Source organism: Bos indicus x Bos taurus, chromosome 9 (assembly GCF_003369695.1).
Source record: "Bos indicus x Bos taurus breed Angus x Brahman F1 hybrid chromosome 9, Bos_hybrid_MaternalHap_v2.0, whole genome shotgun sequence".
In the NCBI taxonomy this organism is placed as follows: Eukaryota; Metazoa; Chordata; class Mammalia; order Artiodactyla; family Bovidae; genus Bos; species Bos indicus x Bos taurus.
The window spans coordinates 95,098,326-95,113,419 of record NC_040084.1 but is presented as its reverse complement, the minus strand read 5'-3'; the positions used below and the strand labels follow the sequence as shown (position 1 = coordinate 95,113,419).

At 44.6% G+C, this 15,094-nt stretch overlaps 2 protein-coding genes and 1 pseudogene across 5 annotated transcripts in view; 2 read left to right on the top strand and 1 right to left on the bottom strand.

The window, feature by feature from the left end:
• Nucleotides 1–13,356, bottom strand: part of TULP4 (tubby like protein 4) — a 199,192-nt gene extending 185,836 nt beyond the window's left edge. For 3 of the 4 annotated variants that reach the window (XM_027551944.1, XM_027551945.1, XM_027551946.1), the window contains exon 1: nt 13,263–13,356. The gene's annotated coding sequence lies outside the window, so the exon portion shown is untranslated. The remainder of the gene's footprint in view (nt 1–13,262) is intronic. The other variant, XM_027551947.1, reaches the window with a different exon arrangement.
• LOC113898622 lies at nt 2,107–2,941 on the top strand (annotated as a pseudogene).
• LOC113898764 (basic salivary proline-rich protein 3-like) lies at nt 11,887–13,558 on the top strand. The gene is made up of 3 exons (XM_027552153.1): nt 11,887–12,034; nt 12,417–12,539; nt 12,996–13,558. The coding sequence occupies exons 1-3, from the start codon at nt 11,887–11,889 to the stop codon at nt 13,556–13,558; spliced, it is 834 nt and encodes a 277-aa protein (XP_027407954.1).
• The last annotated feature ends 1,536 nt before the right edge of the window (nt 13,559–15,094 follow it).

Genomic DNA, 15,094 nt, shown 5'->3' with positions numbered 1-15,094 from the left:
GAGTAAAACATGTGTTCTTCTATGCCAACCACATTTTTTCCTCATTAGATACAACACCATTTGGGCAATAAAGTTAGAAGACTGGCAGTGCCTAGCACCACAATTCTGGAGGATGAAAGAGTGATATTCTGGGCTTACTTTGATGTCGAGGAACTTACGACGACTCCTCATGGTGAGGGCACCTTTCTGAGACTTAAAAAAATCAACAACATATGATTTTTCACTCCAGTCCAGGCAAAAGAACGAGGTAACAGTGTGAGAGCAAAGACATTCTAGGGAATTGCCATGCAGGGAAACAGTGTGGACAGTTTCAGAGGTATTTCTATGCCCACATGGCCACACAAATACAGAAGACACTCCCAAGATGCCTCCTAGGAGCAGGTGTCTAATAAGACTGACAATCAAGAATATTTTCCCTCGGGCTTCCCTGGTGGCTCAGGGGTAAAGAATCCACCTGCAATGTGGGAGACTGGGATTCGATCCCTGATTCAGGAAAATTCCACGTGCTGCAGAGTAACTGAGCCAAGGTACCACAACTTCTGAGCCTGGGCTCTAGAGCCCACGTGCGGCAGCTACTGAAGCCTGCACACCGCAACTCCAGAGTAGTGCCCACTCACTACAACCAGAGAAAACCCACACGCAGCAACAAAGACCCCGCATAGCCAAAAATAAATCTTTTTAAAAAAGAATATTTTCCATCTAAATTAAAAGAATTCTGTAAACCATAAAGCTGCCACATTTCACACGAGTGCGGTGTCTGGAGCTCACCTACTCCACAGAACACATTGCCATGTGTGGTCCTGCCTCTTCAGAACTCTCCCCTCTTAAGCAGCATGGTACCCTGGGAAGGATATCAGTGAAAACACTGGTGCAACTGGAAGGAAGGCTAGAGCTTAAGCTAATGACAATGCACTTGCACTGATGTTAACTTCTTAGTTTTGGCAAATGTTCTACAGTTCTATGGGATGGTAACATCAGAGGAAGCTGGGTGAGAGAGCCTGAGGAACTCTCTGTACAAAGTATCTTTGTACCTTTTCTGTATATTATTCCAAGATTAAAAGCTTATTTTAAAGTTTAAAACACCTGACTGCTTTATTAAAAGAAAGAAAAGCACTCCACAGGTAAGGACTTTCTAAACAAATGATCAAAGCAGAAATTATGGAAAAAAGATAGATTTGACTACATAGAAAATTTGAACTTTTATACATAAGATGTACTATGAACAGAGTTGGAACTGAAAAGCAACCAAGAAATGAGGAAATCATTGATACACAAGAAGAGGGATACATATACAGAACACAGTAAAGTTTTTTTTAATTAAAAGAAAGAAAAGGCCACATGCCTAAGTGCTCCATCTGCTTTCACACAACTCAGATCCGTACGTCCAAACTCGAATCTGGGCTCCTTAAACCACATGTTTTCCCCATTCCACCCACCACCTCTGACCACTCCACCCCCAACACCTGGGGGCTCTGCTATAGAAAGCAGAACTTCAGTGCAGCCTTCCCCATAAGCAGTGAACTCCGGTTAACTTCTTAGACCACTCCCAAAGTGCCCTTCTAGAATCCACGACTCTTTTCTTCTATGAGCCCAATATGTTAAGGTTACCTACCTGGTGCCCATAATAGTGAAAATAGGTCCAACCACAAGAAGAGGGAATCCTGAGAGAAGACTAAGGTGTGCAAAGACCTCCACAGGTCAAAACCAGATTCAAATTTCAGCACCAGCCAATCAGAAAAAAAGGAATCAGAAAAGCATTCACCACAGGTGGGCAGTCGCTTCCCACCTGGAGCCCCATTTACCTGGACTTCTAGAAAGACTCACATATTCAAAGAAAAGCATCTTTTGAATAATAAAATATTACAACAACTCAGTAGTTTACATTAGAACCAACCTATCTTAGTAATCTTTTGGTTGTTGCTATTTTTGTGCTTTTAAATTTAGAAGGGGACTAGAGAATTTGAACAAAGAATATATTTCTTTCAAGATGTCCCCAGGACTTCCCTGGTGGTCCAGTAGTTCAGAATCCACCTGCCAGTGCAGGGGACACAGGTTTGATCCCTGGTCGGGGAAGATCCCACATGCCGCAGGGTTCTAAGCCCATGAGCCACAAGTACTTGAGCCCATGCCCTACAGCCCATGCTCAGCAACAGGAAAAGCCATTGCAATGAAAGGCCCTAGAACTGCAATGAAGACTGAGTACAGGCAAAAGTCAACCAGTAAGCAAATTTTTTAAAAAAAGATGTCCTCATATATGCATAGTTTATATTATGTCAGAGTTAGAATCATATTAAGAAGTAAAGTCATATTATCGTATTAAAATTAAGCAAAAAGAACACTGAAGTTTCACACATAAAACAGTATAGAGGTCAAGAAACAAAATACTTTTCTTACAACAGTGTGACCATGATTAAGACCACTAGATAAAAATTCAGGAGCTGCTTTCCACACTGCTGCTAAGATGCTCCATCCTTCGGAGGGAGCTCAGGCTGCGCTGGGGTGAAGCCCTCACTTCAGCCGGTGACTAGCACCTCACCAGGCAGCCCCCTCAATACTCGCCCACACCGTGGCCTCCGTCTTGGAGTTTGCCTGCATCTACTCGGCCCTCATCCTGCACAACAAAGAGGTGATGGTCACGGAGGGCAAGATCAATGCCCTCGTTAAAGCAGCCGGTGTAAACACTGGCCCTTCCTGGCCAGGCTTGTTTGCAAACACTTTGGCCAGTGTCAACATTGGGGACCTCACCCGCAAGGCGGGGGCTAGTGGGCCTGCTCCAGCAGCTAGTGCTGAACCAGACGGAGGTCCTGCCCCCTCCACCCCTGCTGCCCCGGGTGAGAACAAGAAAGCAGAAGCCCAGGAAAGAATCTGAAGAGTCTGACCATGACATGGGTTCTGGTCTTTCTGACTAAACCTCTTTAGGAACACATATAATAAAAGGCTGAGTTCTTTGCAAAAAAAAAAAAAAAGAACAGGAGCTAAAAGTCTGCATCCCAGTTGATTGTACTCTCCAATATAAGATATAATTATATTACATTTTGATATATAACCTTCTGCAGACTTTCTGTTGCCCTACTTACCTAGAATTTCCTATGCTATGAGACGGTTCACTTCTCAAAATAACACTAAGTACTTAAGACGGTGCTTAAGGTGAGGTAGATACAAAGAGAGGAGAAGAATTAAACTCAGCCTTAACTTCTGGAAGCTCATTCACGATCTAATCTATGAATGAGTCCAAGCCCCTCAGCACACCTCCTTCCTCAGACAGGCTACGCCTAGGGCTGTAGCCCACTAGGCTCCTCTGTCCATGAGATTCTCCAAGCAAGAACACTGGAGTGGGTTGCCATCTCCTCCTCCGGGGGATCTTCCCGACCCCAAGGAGCGAACCTGCGTCTCTTACGTCTCCTGCGTTGGCTGGCGGATTCTTTACCACTAGCGCCACCTGGGAAGCCCCCTATTTACTATACTGTATCACAAAATTTTTCAAAACAACATTAATGAGTTGATCAAAAACCTAAAGAATTCTATTCCATACAGCACTGTAATCATGCAGCTTGTTAATCCTCCAGAAAATGTTCAGTACTGATAAGTTAAAATTAAAGGCTGACATAATTAGATAAAATTGAATTATGGTGATAATTTGTGGACTTCATATATCAGCACATTGCCCTCCACTTATAACAGAGATCTGGGCTGTCATGGCTGTTTAAGAATGGTCAGGAGGAGGGAGATGCAAAATCAAACACAACCAGGATGTTATAAATTCAAAAACGTTGGGAACTGATGCTTGAGTAAGCCACAATGGATAGATTCTGGGCAGCACCCCAATCCGACACAACTTTATTTATTCCCAAATCCCTCAGAATCACCGTTGGGTGAGGAATCAAAGCAATGTGTATGCCAATTACACACTCACTCCATCAAAGTATTAAAAATTATTACTATTGGAATAAGCAAACTGTGAGCTATCTTTTACTAAGAGTTGCCATATTTTATTCCAAACATTTCAAATATTACAGAATTTATTTCATCATTCAGATATCAGAAAATTCTAAAAAGTTAACCTCCTACATAAGAAGCACAGACTGGGTTGCTCATTTCATGGGCCATGGGTTTCTCATTTCACATTGCCATCTTTACGGCATGCACAAAAATGAAAAAGATTCAAACTATTGGTAGGCACTGGAAAACGTGACCTGAGTTAAGCCACATTCACCCACCTACCCGTCCCATGATCCAACCTCCTTAAACTCCTTTCTTTCAGGTAAGTTAATTCCAGGTATGACTTTTTTTAAGGCATTCTTATATATGACAGATGTTAATTTTCAGATGTTAAGACAGACACAAATTTTCTGATGTTTTAACATTTACATACGGTAACTAAAATGTCAGCTGAAATGTCAGCTCTGGGTGTGCAGGCTTTCATCCACAGCATTAGCCTAACTTCTTATCATGCATGTTCTGATACTCTAACCTTTGGAGCTTAATTTGCCCATCCAGCTAAGAGGCTGTCTGAAGCTTAAGAAACTGATTTATGGGTGAAGATGAGCCTGTATATTCTTAGCATATGGAACCATCACTACTGATCAACTTTTCAGGAATATTAAAACTACTCCAGTACTAACCAGCATGTCCTAATAGAGAGGACCTCGTGGAGGGCCTCTGACAACGGCTGTTGTCACGGCTATCACTGACAGTGCCACGTGTTTCCCCAGGACAGTATCATATACTCTCAAAAGCCAAAGATGCAGGAAAGCTAAGCATGGGGACAACAACACAGTACTCAAAGTATGTTCTACATAAGACTCTTGATTTCTCTTGCCAGAGGCTAAAAATTAACAGACACACATCATGTGTAACTGCCTCGGAAGTCTAAACTAATCTTCCCTTTATTGTTTGCAAGAAACTGGTCAAAGAAATATTCAATGGGGATGAAAAAATTCTGAACCCAGTGACATTTCTCTATATCTCAGTAGAATTTGAAAACACTGAGCAACACTTTTAGAAGGCAGATACCAAAAAGCCTGTAGAATTGAGTGTCCCAACTAGTAAAAAGCTTGGGATCAACAGCTGAGACTTAAAAGGAAAGGCTGAGGCTGTCATAAAAATTATTTCTGAAAAAGGCCAACTTCTTAGTCTTAATCAGACATGAACAGATATCATACAACCAAAACTTTAACCCAGGAGCTCTACCATGCCCATTCCAAACAGGGAGGAAATGTCCAAGTATTAAGACTACCAAAAAAAAAATAGCATAAGTAACTGTAACAACATAGTAACTTCTATTATGAATTTCCAAATCCTTTCACATCCGTTAAGGTCTAAATTAAGTCTTTAATTTTTAAAAAGTGAGAACTTGTGAATCTTAAACTGTAGTGTGTATTATCTTTCTCAAAGCTCTTTCCATGTTGACTGTAATTGTGCTTTTGATTAAAAATAGTAACAGTGAGAAAGATGTTCAAGTAAGGCTATATTATCTGCACAGACCTCTGCACACCTACAAAATAATTTTCTACACTCTACAATCTACTATTCCATTATTTTTGGAGGTTTTCCATAAACACTAATTTTCCATTCTGTTCTAAAAATACTCTTTCTCTGAAAGGTGGGTATCCTTGTCACCATACAAATGCAAAGACTTCTATTTCTGCCTGCTGACATCAGAGAAATAGACCTGATTTTGAATTAGCCACATTTAAAGAGAAAACAGCATAATTTTAAAAATCCATGAATAATCCAAAATTTTAATTTTGACCCATTATTTTCTATGAAAGACAGAAATCAAATAGAGTTGATCTACTTGTATAGGTTCTAACATGACAAAAACAAAAGTTAAAAGGAAAAGACCAAGTTTATCAGAGTTTGTAGTCTTTTATGCAGATATAATAATTAATTCAATGTTTCTGATCAAAGAATGTATTTAATTTTACCTGAATGTGTGGTGGTGGTTTAGTCACTAAGTCGTGTCAGATTCTTGTAGCCCCATGGACTGTAGCCTGCTAGGCTCCTCTGTCCATAGGATTTCCCAGGCAAGAATAATGGAGTGAGTTGCCATTTCCTTCTGTAGGGGATCGAACCTGAGTCTCTTGTGTCTCCTGCATTGGCAGGCAGGTTCTTTACCACTAGCGACACCTGGGAAGCCCCACTTGAATGTGAAGCAGGTGTCTATCTCCTTGTCTCCCTGGAATCACCCCTTTCTTTAATAAAAAAGCACCCCAACTTACCTTTGATTCAGTTAAGTCTCTCAGTCCTGTCCGATTCTTTGCAATCCCATGGACTGTGGCACGCCAGACTTCCCTGTCCATCACCAACTCCTGGAGTTTGCCCAGACTCGTGTCCATCCAGTCGGTGATGCCATCTCATCCTCTGTCATCCCCTTCTCCTCCTGCCTCCAATCTTGCCCAGCATCAGGGTCTTTACCAAAGACTCAGTTCTTCGCATCAGGTGGCCAGAGTACTGGAGTTTCAGCTTCAGCATCAGTCCTTCCAATGAATATTCAGGACTTATTTCCTTTAGGATTGATTGGTTTGATCTCCTTGCAGTCCAAGGGAGTCTCAAAAGTCTTCTCCAACACCACAGTGCAAAAGCATCAATTCTTCAGCGCTCACCTTTCTTCACAGTCCAACTCTCACATCCATACATGAGTATTGGAAAAACCATAGCTTTATCTATACAGACCTTTGTGGGCAAAGTGATATCTCTGCTTTTTAATACGCTGTCTAGGTTTGTCATAGCTTTTCTTCCTGGGAGCAAGCGTCTTTTAATTTCATGGCTGCAGTCACCATCTGCAGTGATTTTGGAGCCCAAGAAAATAAAGTCTGTCACTGCTTCCATTGTTTCCCCATCTATTTACAATGAAGTGATGGGACCAGATGCCGTGATCTTAGTTTTTTGAATGTTGAGTTTTAAACCAGCTTTTTCACTCTCTCCTTTCACTTTCATCAAGAAGCTTTCCTACATTGTTGATTCCTGGACTCTAAAAACAAGTTCCATCTTTGTGGTGCTGTCAACTTTGAGCAACTGACAAATTACCTAACAAGGCTGATCATATTCTCTCTCCAGAAAAATGAAATCTTATGACACAAGAATGAAATCAGGGGGTGCTGTCTTTTGAGACCACGGCACCTGAAACAGATTGCTCACTAAGCGGTCCCTGGAGCCTAGATTCTCATAGGTATGATTCTTGGCCTCCAAAGCCTAGTTGTCCAGCATTTTCTATGCCTACAGTTCTGTAACCTCCCTTTTTCACTCAATAATTTATAATGGGCATCTTTCCAGACTGGTTAATACAGACATATCATTATTTTCAATGCATGCAAAGCACCCTAATGAGTTCTTTACTCAGATTATTTATGAAATAACTGCATACAGTAAATAGTTCTTACTATATACATATCTTTGTTAACTTTTTCTATTATTTTTCGGGATAAATTCCCAAATATGGAATTGCTGAGTTAAATGCAAATTTTACGTTCTGATATATAACAGTTGCTATTGTGGACTTCCCCTGTGGCTCAGATAGTAAAGAATCTGCCTGCAATGCAGGGGACCCAGGTTCGATCCCTGGGTCAGGAAGATCCCCTGGGGAAGTGCATGGCTACCCATTCTAGTATTCCTGCCTGGAGAATTCCATTGACAGAGGAGCCCGGCAAGCTGCAGTCCATGGGATCACAAAGAGTAGGACATGACTGAGTGACTAACACTCTACACTCTAAGTAGCTATTTAGAATGAGTGCATCAGTTTATAAATCTACATATAAATCTGACCAAGAGTACACATTTCCTTCATCTTCACCAGCATTGAGAATTACTATCATCCTTATTCCCATTCCAAACTGGGAAATGCCCAAATATTAAGACTACCTACCAAGAGGAGGCATACCAGAAGTAATCATAATAATATAATACCTTATGTTAAGCTTTACCAAATTGTTTCACATCCATTAAGGTCTAAATTGAGTCTAAATTATATTGCCGACACAATCACTGAAAAATGGTGTCTTAGTTGGCTCAGATTGCCATTAAAAAATACCATAGTCTGGGGTGGCTTAAACAACAGAAACTTATTTCTCACAATTCTGGAGGCTGAAAACTCTTAAGATGAAGATGCCAAGGTAGATTTCATTTGAGACTCTTCTCTTGGCTTCTAAGTGGCTGCCATCTGGCTATAGGCTCAAATGACCCCTTCTTTGCACATGGTGGGGGTGGGGAAGGAAGTGTTGCAGAAAGGGTTAGTGAGCTCTCTGGGTGTCTGTCTCTTCTTATAAGGGTACTAATCCCATCATGAGGGCACCATCCTAACCCTAATTACCTCCCAAAGGCCCCATCTCCAAATACCAGCACACTGGGGGATAGGGTTTCAACAAAAGAATTTGAGGGAGAAACATTTGGTTTATTACAAATGGTATTTTATTTTTGCCTTTTTTTTTTTTTTTGGCTGCAGTGCGTGGAATATAGGATCTTAGTTCCCCAACCAGAGATGGAGCCTGTGCCCCCTGTATTGGGAGTGCCAAGAAAGTGCCTTATTTTTGCTTTTAATTTCATTTCTTTAATTACTAGTAAAATTGAACATTTTAACATATTTATTGATCATTTACTTTCCCTTCCCTTGGAACAGGAAGAGTACAGGATAAGCCTGGAACATTTCGTCACACCAGAAAGCAAGAAAGCTACTACAAGCCACTGGTGGTCTGTCATAAGGACTCGGAGCCAACCTGAATACGTCTATCTGACTAGAGATACGGCAATTTGAGTATCAAAAGGACAGTAATTGAACTCAAACACATCACATACAATAAAACACAGAAGTTCATAAAGATCCTCAGAAAAAGAAGAAAAAAAAGACAGAAAAGAACCCTCCTCCATCCCCACTGGAGAATGTCAGGGAACCAATGCATGATTTTAAAAAGTGGTATGCTAAGGCATTTCAGTCACGTCCAACTCTTTGCGACCCCATGGACTGTAGCCTCCCAGGCTCCTCCGTCCATGGGATTCTCCAGGCAAGAATACTTTAGTGGGTTGTCATGCCCTCCTCCGGGGAAACTTCTGAACCCAGGGATGGAACTCGCGTCTTTTATGTCTTCTGCATTGGCAGGCAGGTTCTTTACCACTAGCGCCACCTGGGGAGTCCTAGAAAGTGGTAAACAAAGGGAAATAAACCTTCCTATACAGAAGGCGATGGCACCCCACTCCAGTACTCTTGCTTGGAAAATCCCATGGGTGCAGGAGCCTGGTGCCTGCAGTCCATGGGGTCTCGAAGAGTCGGACACGACTGAGCGACTTCCCTTTCACTTTTCACTTTCACGCATTGGAGAAGGAAATGGCAACCCACTCCAGTGTTCTTGCCTGGAGAATCCCAGGGACGGGGGAGCCTGGTGGGCTGCCGTCTGTGGGGTCGCACAGAGTCGGACACGAGTGCAGTGACTTAGCATAGCATACAATCTATAGGGCTTCCCTCATGGCTCAGTCGGTAAAGAATCTGTCTACAATGCAGGTTAAGACCAGGGTTCGAATGCTAGGTCAGGAAGATCCTCTGGGGAAGGAAATAGCAACCCACCCCAGTATTCTTGCCTGGAGAATACTATGGACAGAGGAGCCTGGCTTGCTACAGTTCATGGGGTCTCAAGAGTCGGACATGACTCAGCAACTAAACCACCACCACCACCACCACCATACACTCTATACCTCAGGACAAGTCCTTCATGTTCTTCCATATACATCATCACTGTATTAGGTGGGAAACAAAAACATCACCTGCATCAGCTGCAAATTTCAGAAAGACACACCATGTGTCACTATACACATGGAAGGGAAATTACAGGACCCACCAAGGATACAATGTACATCTTAGCTTTATCCCCCACTGTTCCTATATTTTTAAAGGTACTGAGCACTAGAAAAACAACTAATCTGATTTTGTTTTCATTAAACAAAGGTATCTATAATTTTCAGTGAGAGCTCTTGATCATCATGTAAGCACTTTGGTTGCTAACGTTTGGTGTTAAAATTTAGAATGTTTATAAACAAAATGTTATACACACACACACACACACACACACACAATGGAATATTATTCAGCCTTAAAAAGGAAGTAGTAGATGAACCCTGAGAACATGTAAAGTGAAATAAGCCAGTCACAAAGGGACAATTACTGGATGATCCCACTTATATGAAGGACCTAAAGTAGTCAACGGAGAAGCCTGGTTGGGCTGCTGTCTATGGGGTCGCACAGAGTCGGACACGACTGAAGCGACTTAGCAGCAAAGTAGTCAAACACTTAGAGAAAGAAAGTAGAAGGGTAGTGGTCAGGAGTAGGGGGAGGAGGAGGACAGACTAGGATGGAAGTTAATGGATGCAAGTTTCAGTTCAGGAAGATGAGTAAGCTCTGGAGATGCTGGTGGTGATGGCTGCACAACAAGGTGAATGTACTTAATGTCACTGATCTTACATTTAAAAATGCTTAACATAGTAAATTTTATATTATGCATATTTCATCACAAAAAACTTAGAATGTTTAATATGTTTAAAAGTTTAGTTGACTAAATTAACATTATCCCAGCCAAATTAAAAGACATTTGACGTCTAAATTACATATTCCCTGCAGTTTCACTAAGGGCAAATGTACAATTTGGGGAAAGCTTCTGGTAATACTGAAAATACTTCCCAGGGTCCTAACTAGGAACCAATGAAATAACTAAATCAAAACATTTCATAACAGAAGTTTTACTCCGTTTTTTAATGCATGTGATGAACCACATGCATAGTTGGGTCACTCAATCTATCTTCAGTCTTTCTCCATCTACAGAAGAGAACAGCAAACAGTCTATAACTGACACTGTAAATGCAGTGAAACAGATGAAGAACAATGTCCAAGCCTAGCCCTGTGCATGGTAGGCACTCGAAAAACCTTTTAGAAATCCGGATATTCAGTGAACCTTCAGCAAGATCAAAAGACCACCTGGGCTTCTCATTCAGTCCTCAAAACCACCACAGCGAGAGCATTGAAATGCATCCTGAAAGAAGGCTGCTGTGTTGTCATTGTTCCTTCCTTACTGGGGATGGTTCAGTGTAAAACAGATTTCATGAACCATGTATCCTTTCATGGATTAAAAAAAAAAACTTTTTTCCAGAATTTTGGTGGTGTTCCTCATTAAGTCATCTCTGACTCTGCCACCACATGGACTGCAGCACACCAGGCCCCCCTGCCCTTCTCTATCTCCTGGAGTTTGCTCATGTCCACTGAGTCACTGATGCCATCTAGCCATCTCATCCAATGCCATCCCCTTATCCTTTTGCATTCAATCTTTCCCAGCATTGGGGTCTTTTCCAGTGAGTCAGTTCTTGGCATCAGGTGGCCAAAGTCTGGAGCTGTGGTGGGTAACACATAAACAAACAAACTGCCACTTGCACAGCTCCATATGAAAACTAGCAAGTTCACTATGATACATCTTTTCTAAATGAAGTCAGTTCTAAAATAAACAGTAGTAAATTCATTACTATTTCTCAGTCACAGGAAGTAACTGGCACTCTACTCTTCTCCCAGGTCATAAAGCTCCACTGTGTTTAAAAAAAAAAATCCCCCTATATATCTCCCTATATCCCTAACTCAGAATTACAAACTTCTAACTCTAGAGGTCAACACCTCCCCCATCACATGGAAACACTGCTACTTTCACAGCCCTTACTAAAATAGAGCACTTAAAATTCTCCAAGGAAATTCACATCCTCCAGCCACTCTCACACAAATTAAGTACTATGCCATAATTCAGGAACTAAACACTAGATTTTGCTATACAAATTTATTCATATACTTACATGCACAACAGTAAACTATCAATAAGAAGGGACGGCTGAGATCCCCTCAACACAAGCAGTGGCTATCACTGTACAATGTTCGGATCAGCTTCCAAACCACCCGGCCAGATCGCCAGTCCAGGAGGCCACCTCCTGTTTGCAGCGGCTAGGTGCCAAGGTGCCCTGTCACTTCACATCCATCCCAACCCCAAACCCCAGCAAACCGAGCTGCCTGGCTCCAAGGGTGAGCATCCTCCAGGGCCATAGCACCACTCCCAGTGGCCCTGCCTGCAAGAACTCAACTCCAAGGAATGGATACCTGAGACACAACGCTAAGGGACCCCCAGGTGAATTTTCACATTCTGCAAAACCTCAGGAACAAATTTTTTTCCTTTTTTTTTTTAAGAACCTGCCCAACTAGGTATCCTTAAGGTGCTGCCGCACTACTGCAAAATACAAAGAGGAGGAGAGCCCTCCAGGGGGAGAAACCCAGGGCCGAGCTCCCTGTAAGGGGAGTTGACTGTCCACAAGAAGTGTTTCAAGACTTTCTGATCACCACGGCCCTTTAGCAGGTAAGTCACATCCGCCCCCGACAGGGCTGTGTCACCCTAATTTCCTTCCACAAGGCGAGAAGAACCTCACCTTTCCAACCTTGAAGAGGTGTGACGACGAAAAGACACCTCTCCCTACTAATGGTCCAGACGGGTCAAACTTCAGAGGCGGCATCCTGCACTTTGTTTTTAGCGCAGGCAAGAGGGGAAGAAGGGTTGGCGTTGGGAGCGGAATCCCCGTGATTTGCCAGAGGAAACGGCACCGACCAGACAGCACACACGCCAGCCTTTCCATGCAGCTGCCACGACAGGTGACCGGGCGGCTTTGCAGACTCCCCCGCTCGCTCGGGGGGCTCCACGGAGGTGGGGGGCGGGGGTGAAAGGTGGCCAAGAGGCCGGGAGGGAAATCCACTCGGTTCAGACGCCGGGGACGAAGAGGGGCAGCACCGTGTCCCCGGGGGAAACCGTTTCAAGGGGTTTTCTGTCTCCACAATTAAGGGGGGGAAAAATGGCTCCAAGCCAAACGCCTCCTGATTTACACACACACACACACACACAACCACACACACACTCACGCGCGCGCGCGCCCAGCTCCTCTATCGCCCCATTTTTCTGAGACAACTGAAACAAAAGGCTCAAACCGCTAAACGGCAGCCAGCGCCGCCCGGAGCCCGGGTGTCGGCCACCGTCTCCTCACCGCGCCCTCCGGAGAGCCCACGGCGGGGGCCCGCCCGCCGCGCCCCGGCCCTCCCGCCCGAGGCGCCCAGGCGGAGGGGCCAGGCCGGGGGCCCCGAGCGCCCGCCCCGGCTCCCGAGGGCGCTCCGGCCGGCGCTCGGGGCCCGCCGCCGCCGCCTCCTCCTCTCGAGGGCGGCAGCTCCCGGGGCCGGGACGGCGGTGACAACAGCCCCGCGCCCGCCTCACCTCCGGGCGCCGGTGGCGGCGGCCCCGCGCTCCTCCGCCTCCAGCAGCCCCGCGCCGCCGCCGCCGCCGCCGCCGCCAGCCGCCTCCCCTCAGCGTCTCCGCCGAGTCTCCGCCTCCCTCAGCAGCCGTTGCCGCCGTTGCCGCCGCCGCCGCCGCCGCTGGGCCCGGCTCCGCGCCACGTGACCGCGCCACGTGACCCGGCGCGGCTGGCAGGCGCCGCCCCCCGGCCGGCCTCGCGCCCTCGCGCGACCCCCTCCCACCCCCCCACCGCCCGGGACCCGCGTCCCGACCGTTGATACCCGCCGGCTCCGGGCCGAGGGGCGCAGCCGGCCTCGCCTGCCTGGGCTCGCGCTCCTCGGCCGCCTGCCGCCAACGCGCGGAGCCCCCGTCTCCGCAGACTCGCCGGCCCCCGCCCCTCACACTCACAGGCGCTCCCTCAGCTCACACACGCACCCCCGAACACCCCACCGGCCCGGGCATTCAAGCCCCACGCACGTGTCACACGCGCACATCCTGCAGCCCGCGTCCCTCCGGGAAGCCGTCACACCGCCTGGGCAACAGTGAAAACAGCGGGGACCTAGTCCAGTCTGAACCCCGCTCCCTTGAGGGAATCCTTCCTAAGCCGGGAACGGAATAGGTTCGGGTGCCGTCTCAACTTCATTTGAGCCGGACGTGGATGTCACACTCGGTCTGGAGTTGAAAGTCTCTAGAAAGCGCACGTTGCTTCTTGCAGGGAGCCACCGTCTGTCTCCATGAAAACAGTCACTGAAGTGCCTTTGATGGTGGTGATCTCGGAGATATTGTATCTCTTTTTTTTTCAGTGAGTCTTACGGGGGAAAGACTGGATTCATTTTAACTCGCACAGAGAAAAAGCATCCAGAGCCTTTCCCCTCTCTTAAATTGATGTCCTGCTAGGAACAGAAACTTGATACACCTGTCCTTCATTTTCCATCACGTACACAGAAATAGCGTTGATGGTTGTGTGACTGTTCACGTATGTGTAGTTTTAAAAAAAAACAAAAAACAGACAAGAGTGGCATCTTTTCTCTCCTTATTTGAGGCTTGCTTGAGTGCAGTCTGCTCAGTCGTGTCCGAACATGCCCTATATAATTAAATGTAGCAGCCAAACAAGCCTTCGCCGTTTTCTTGGATTTTTGCCTATTTGCCAAATTTTTCAAATCAGCTTCAGCTTTAAGAATTCTGGCGTCTGTGATTTTCTGGTTGTCAGAAAAGAAGAGTTGGGCTAGAGTCTTTAAATTCTGAAATTCCGTGCCTATGATTTCACAAATGTTGGCAAGTGCTGCCTAGATTGTTTTAAATTTTTAAACAATATTTGCCCCACGATCATATGCACATAAGTAAAATGGGTTCAAGAGAAGTATGAGCATACACATTTTGTAACATCTCTAAAATTAATTTTGAAACCTTTTAGAAGTAAAACTACATTTAAGTCTTAGAATACCTTAAACATAAAAGATAATACTCATTCAATGAAATCAGTATTATGCTTCAACTGAGGGCTAAATTTTATACTAAAGTCTGTGGAGCAACCAAAGAAAGTATATACAACATGGCCCTTACTCTCAAAATGTACAGACTCTAACAAGAATTATTTAAAATATATACATTTTTTAAAAGTCTTTTTCACACACATACACACACACACATGTGTATGTGCACGCATGTGTGAGCGCACTAACTTGGATCATGCAATCAGGACCTGGAGAAAATTTTGAAAAATATTACCCTGACTATTAGACCTTAAAGAATTAGCTAAAGGAGTAAAGACGAAAATATGCAGTTGAAGAGCTTTGACTTAACAAATGCAATGA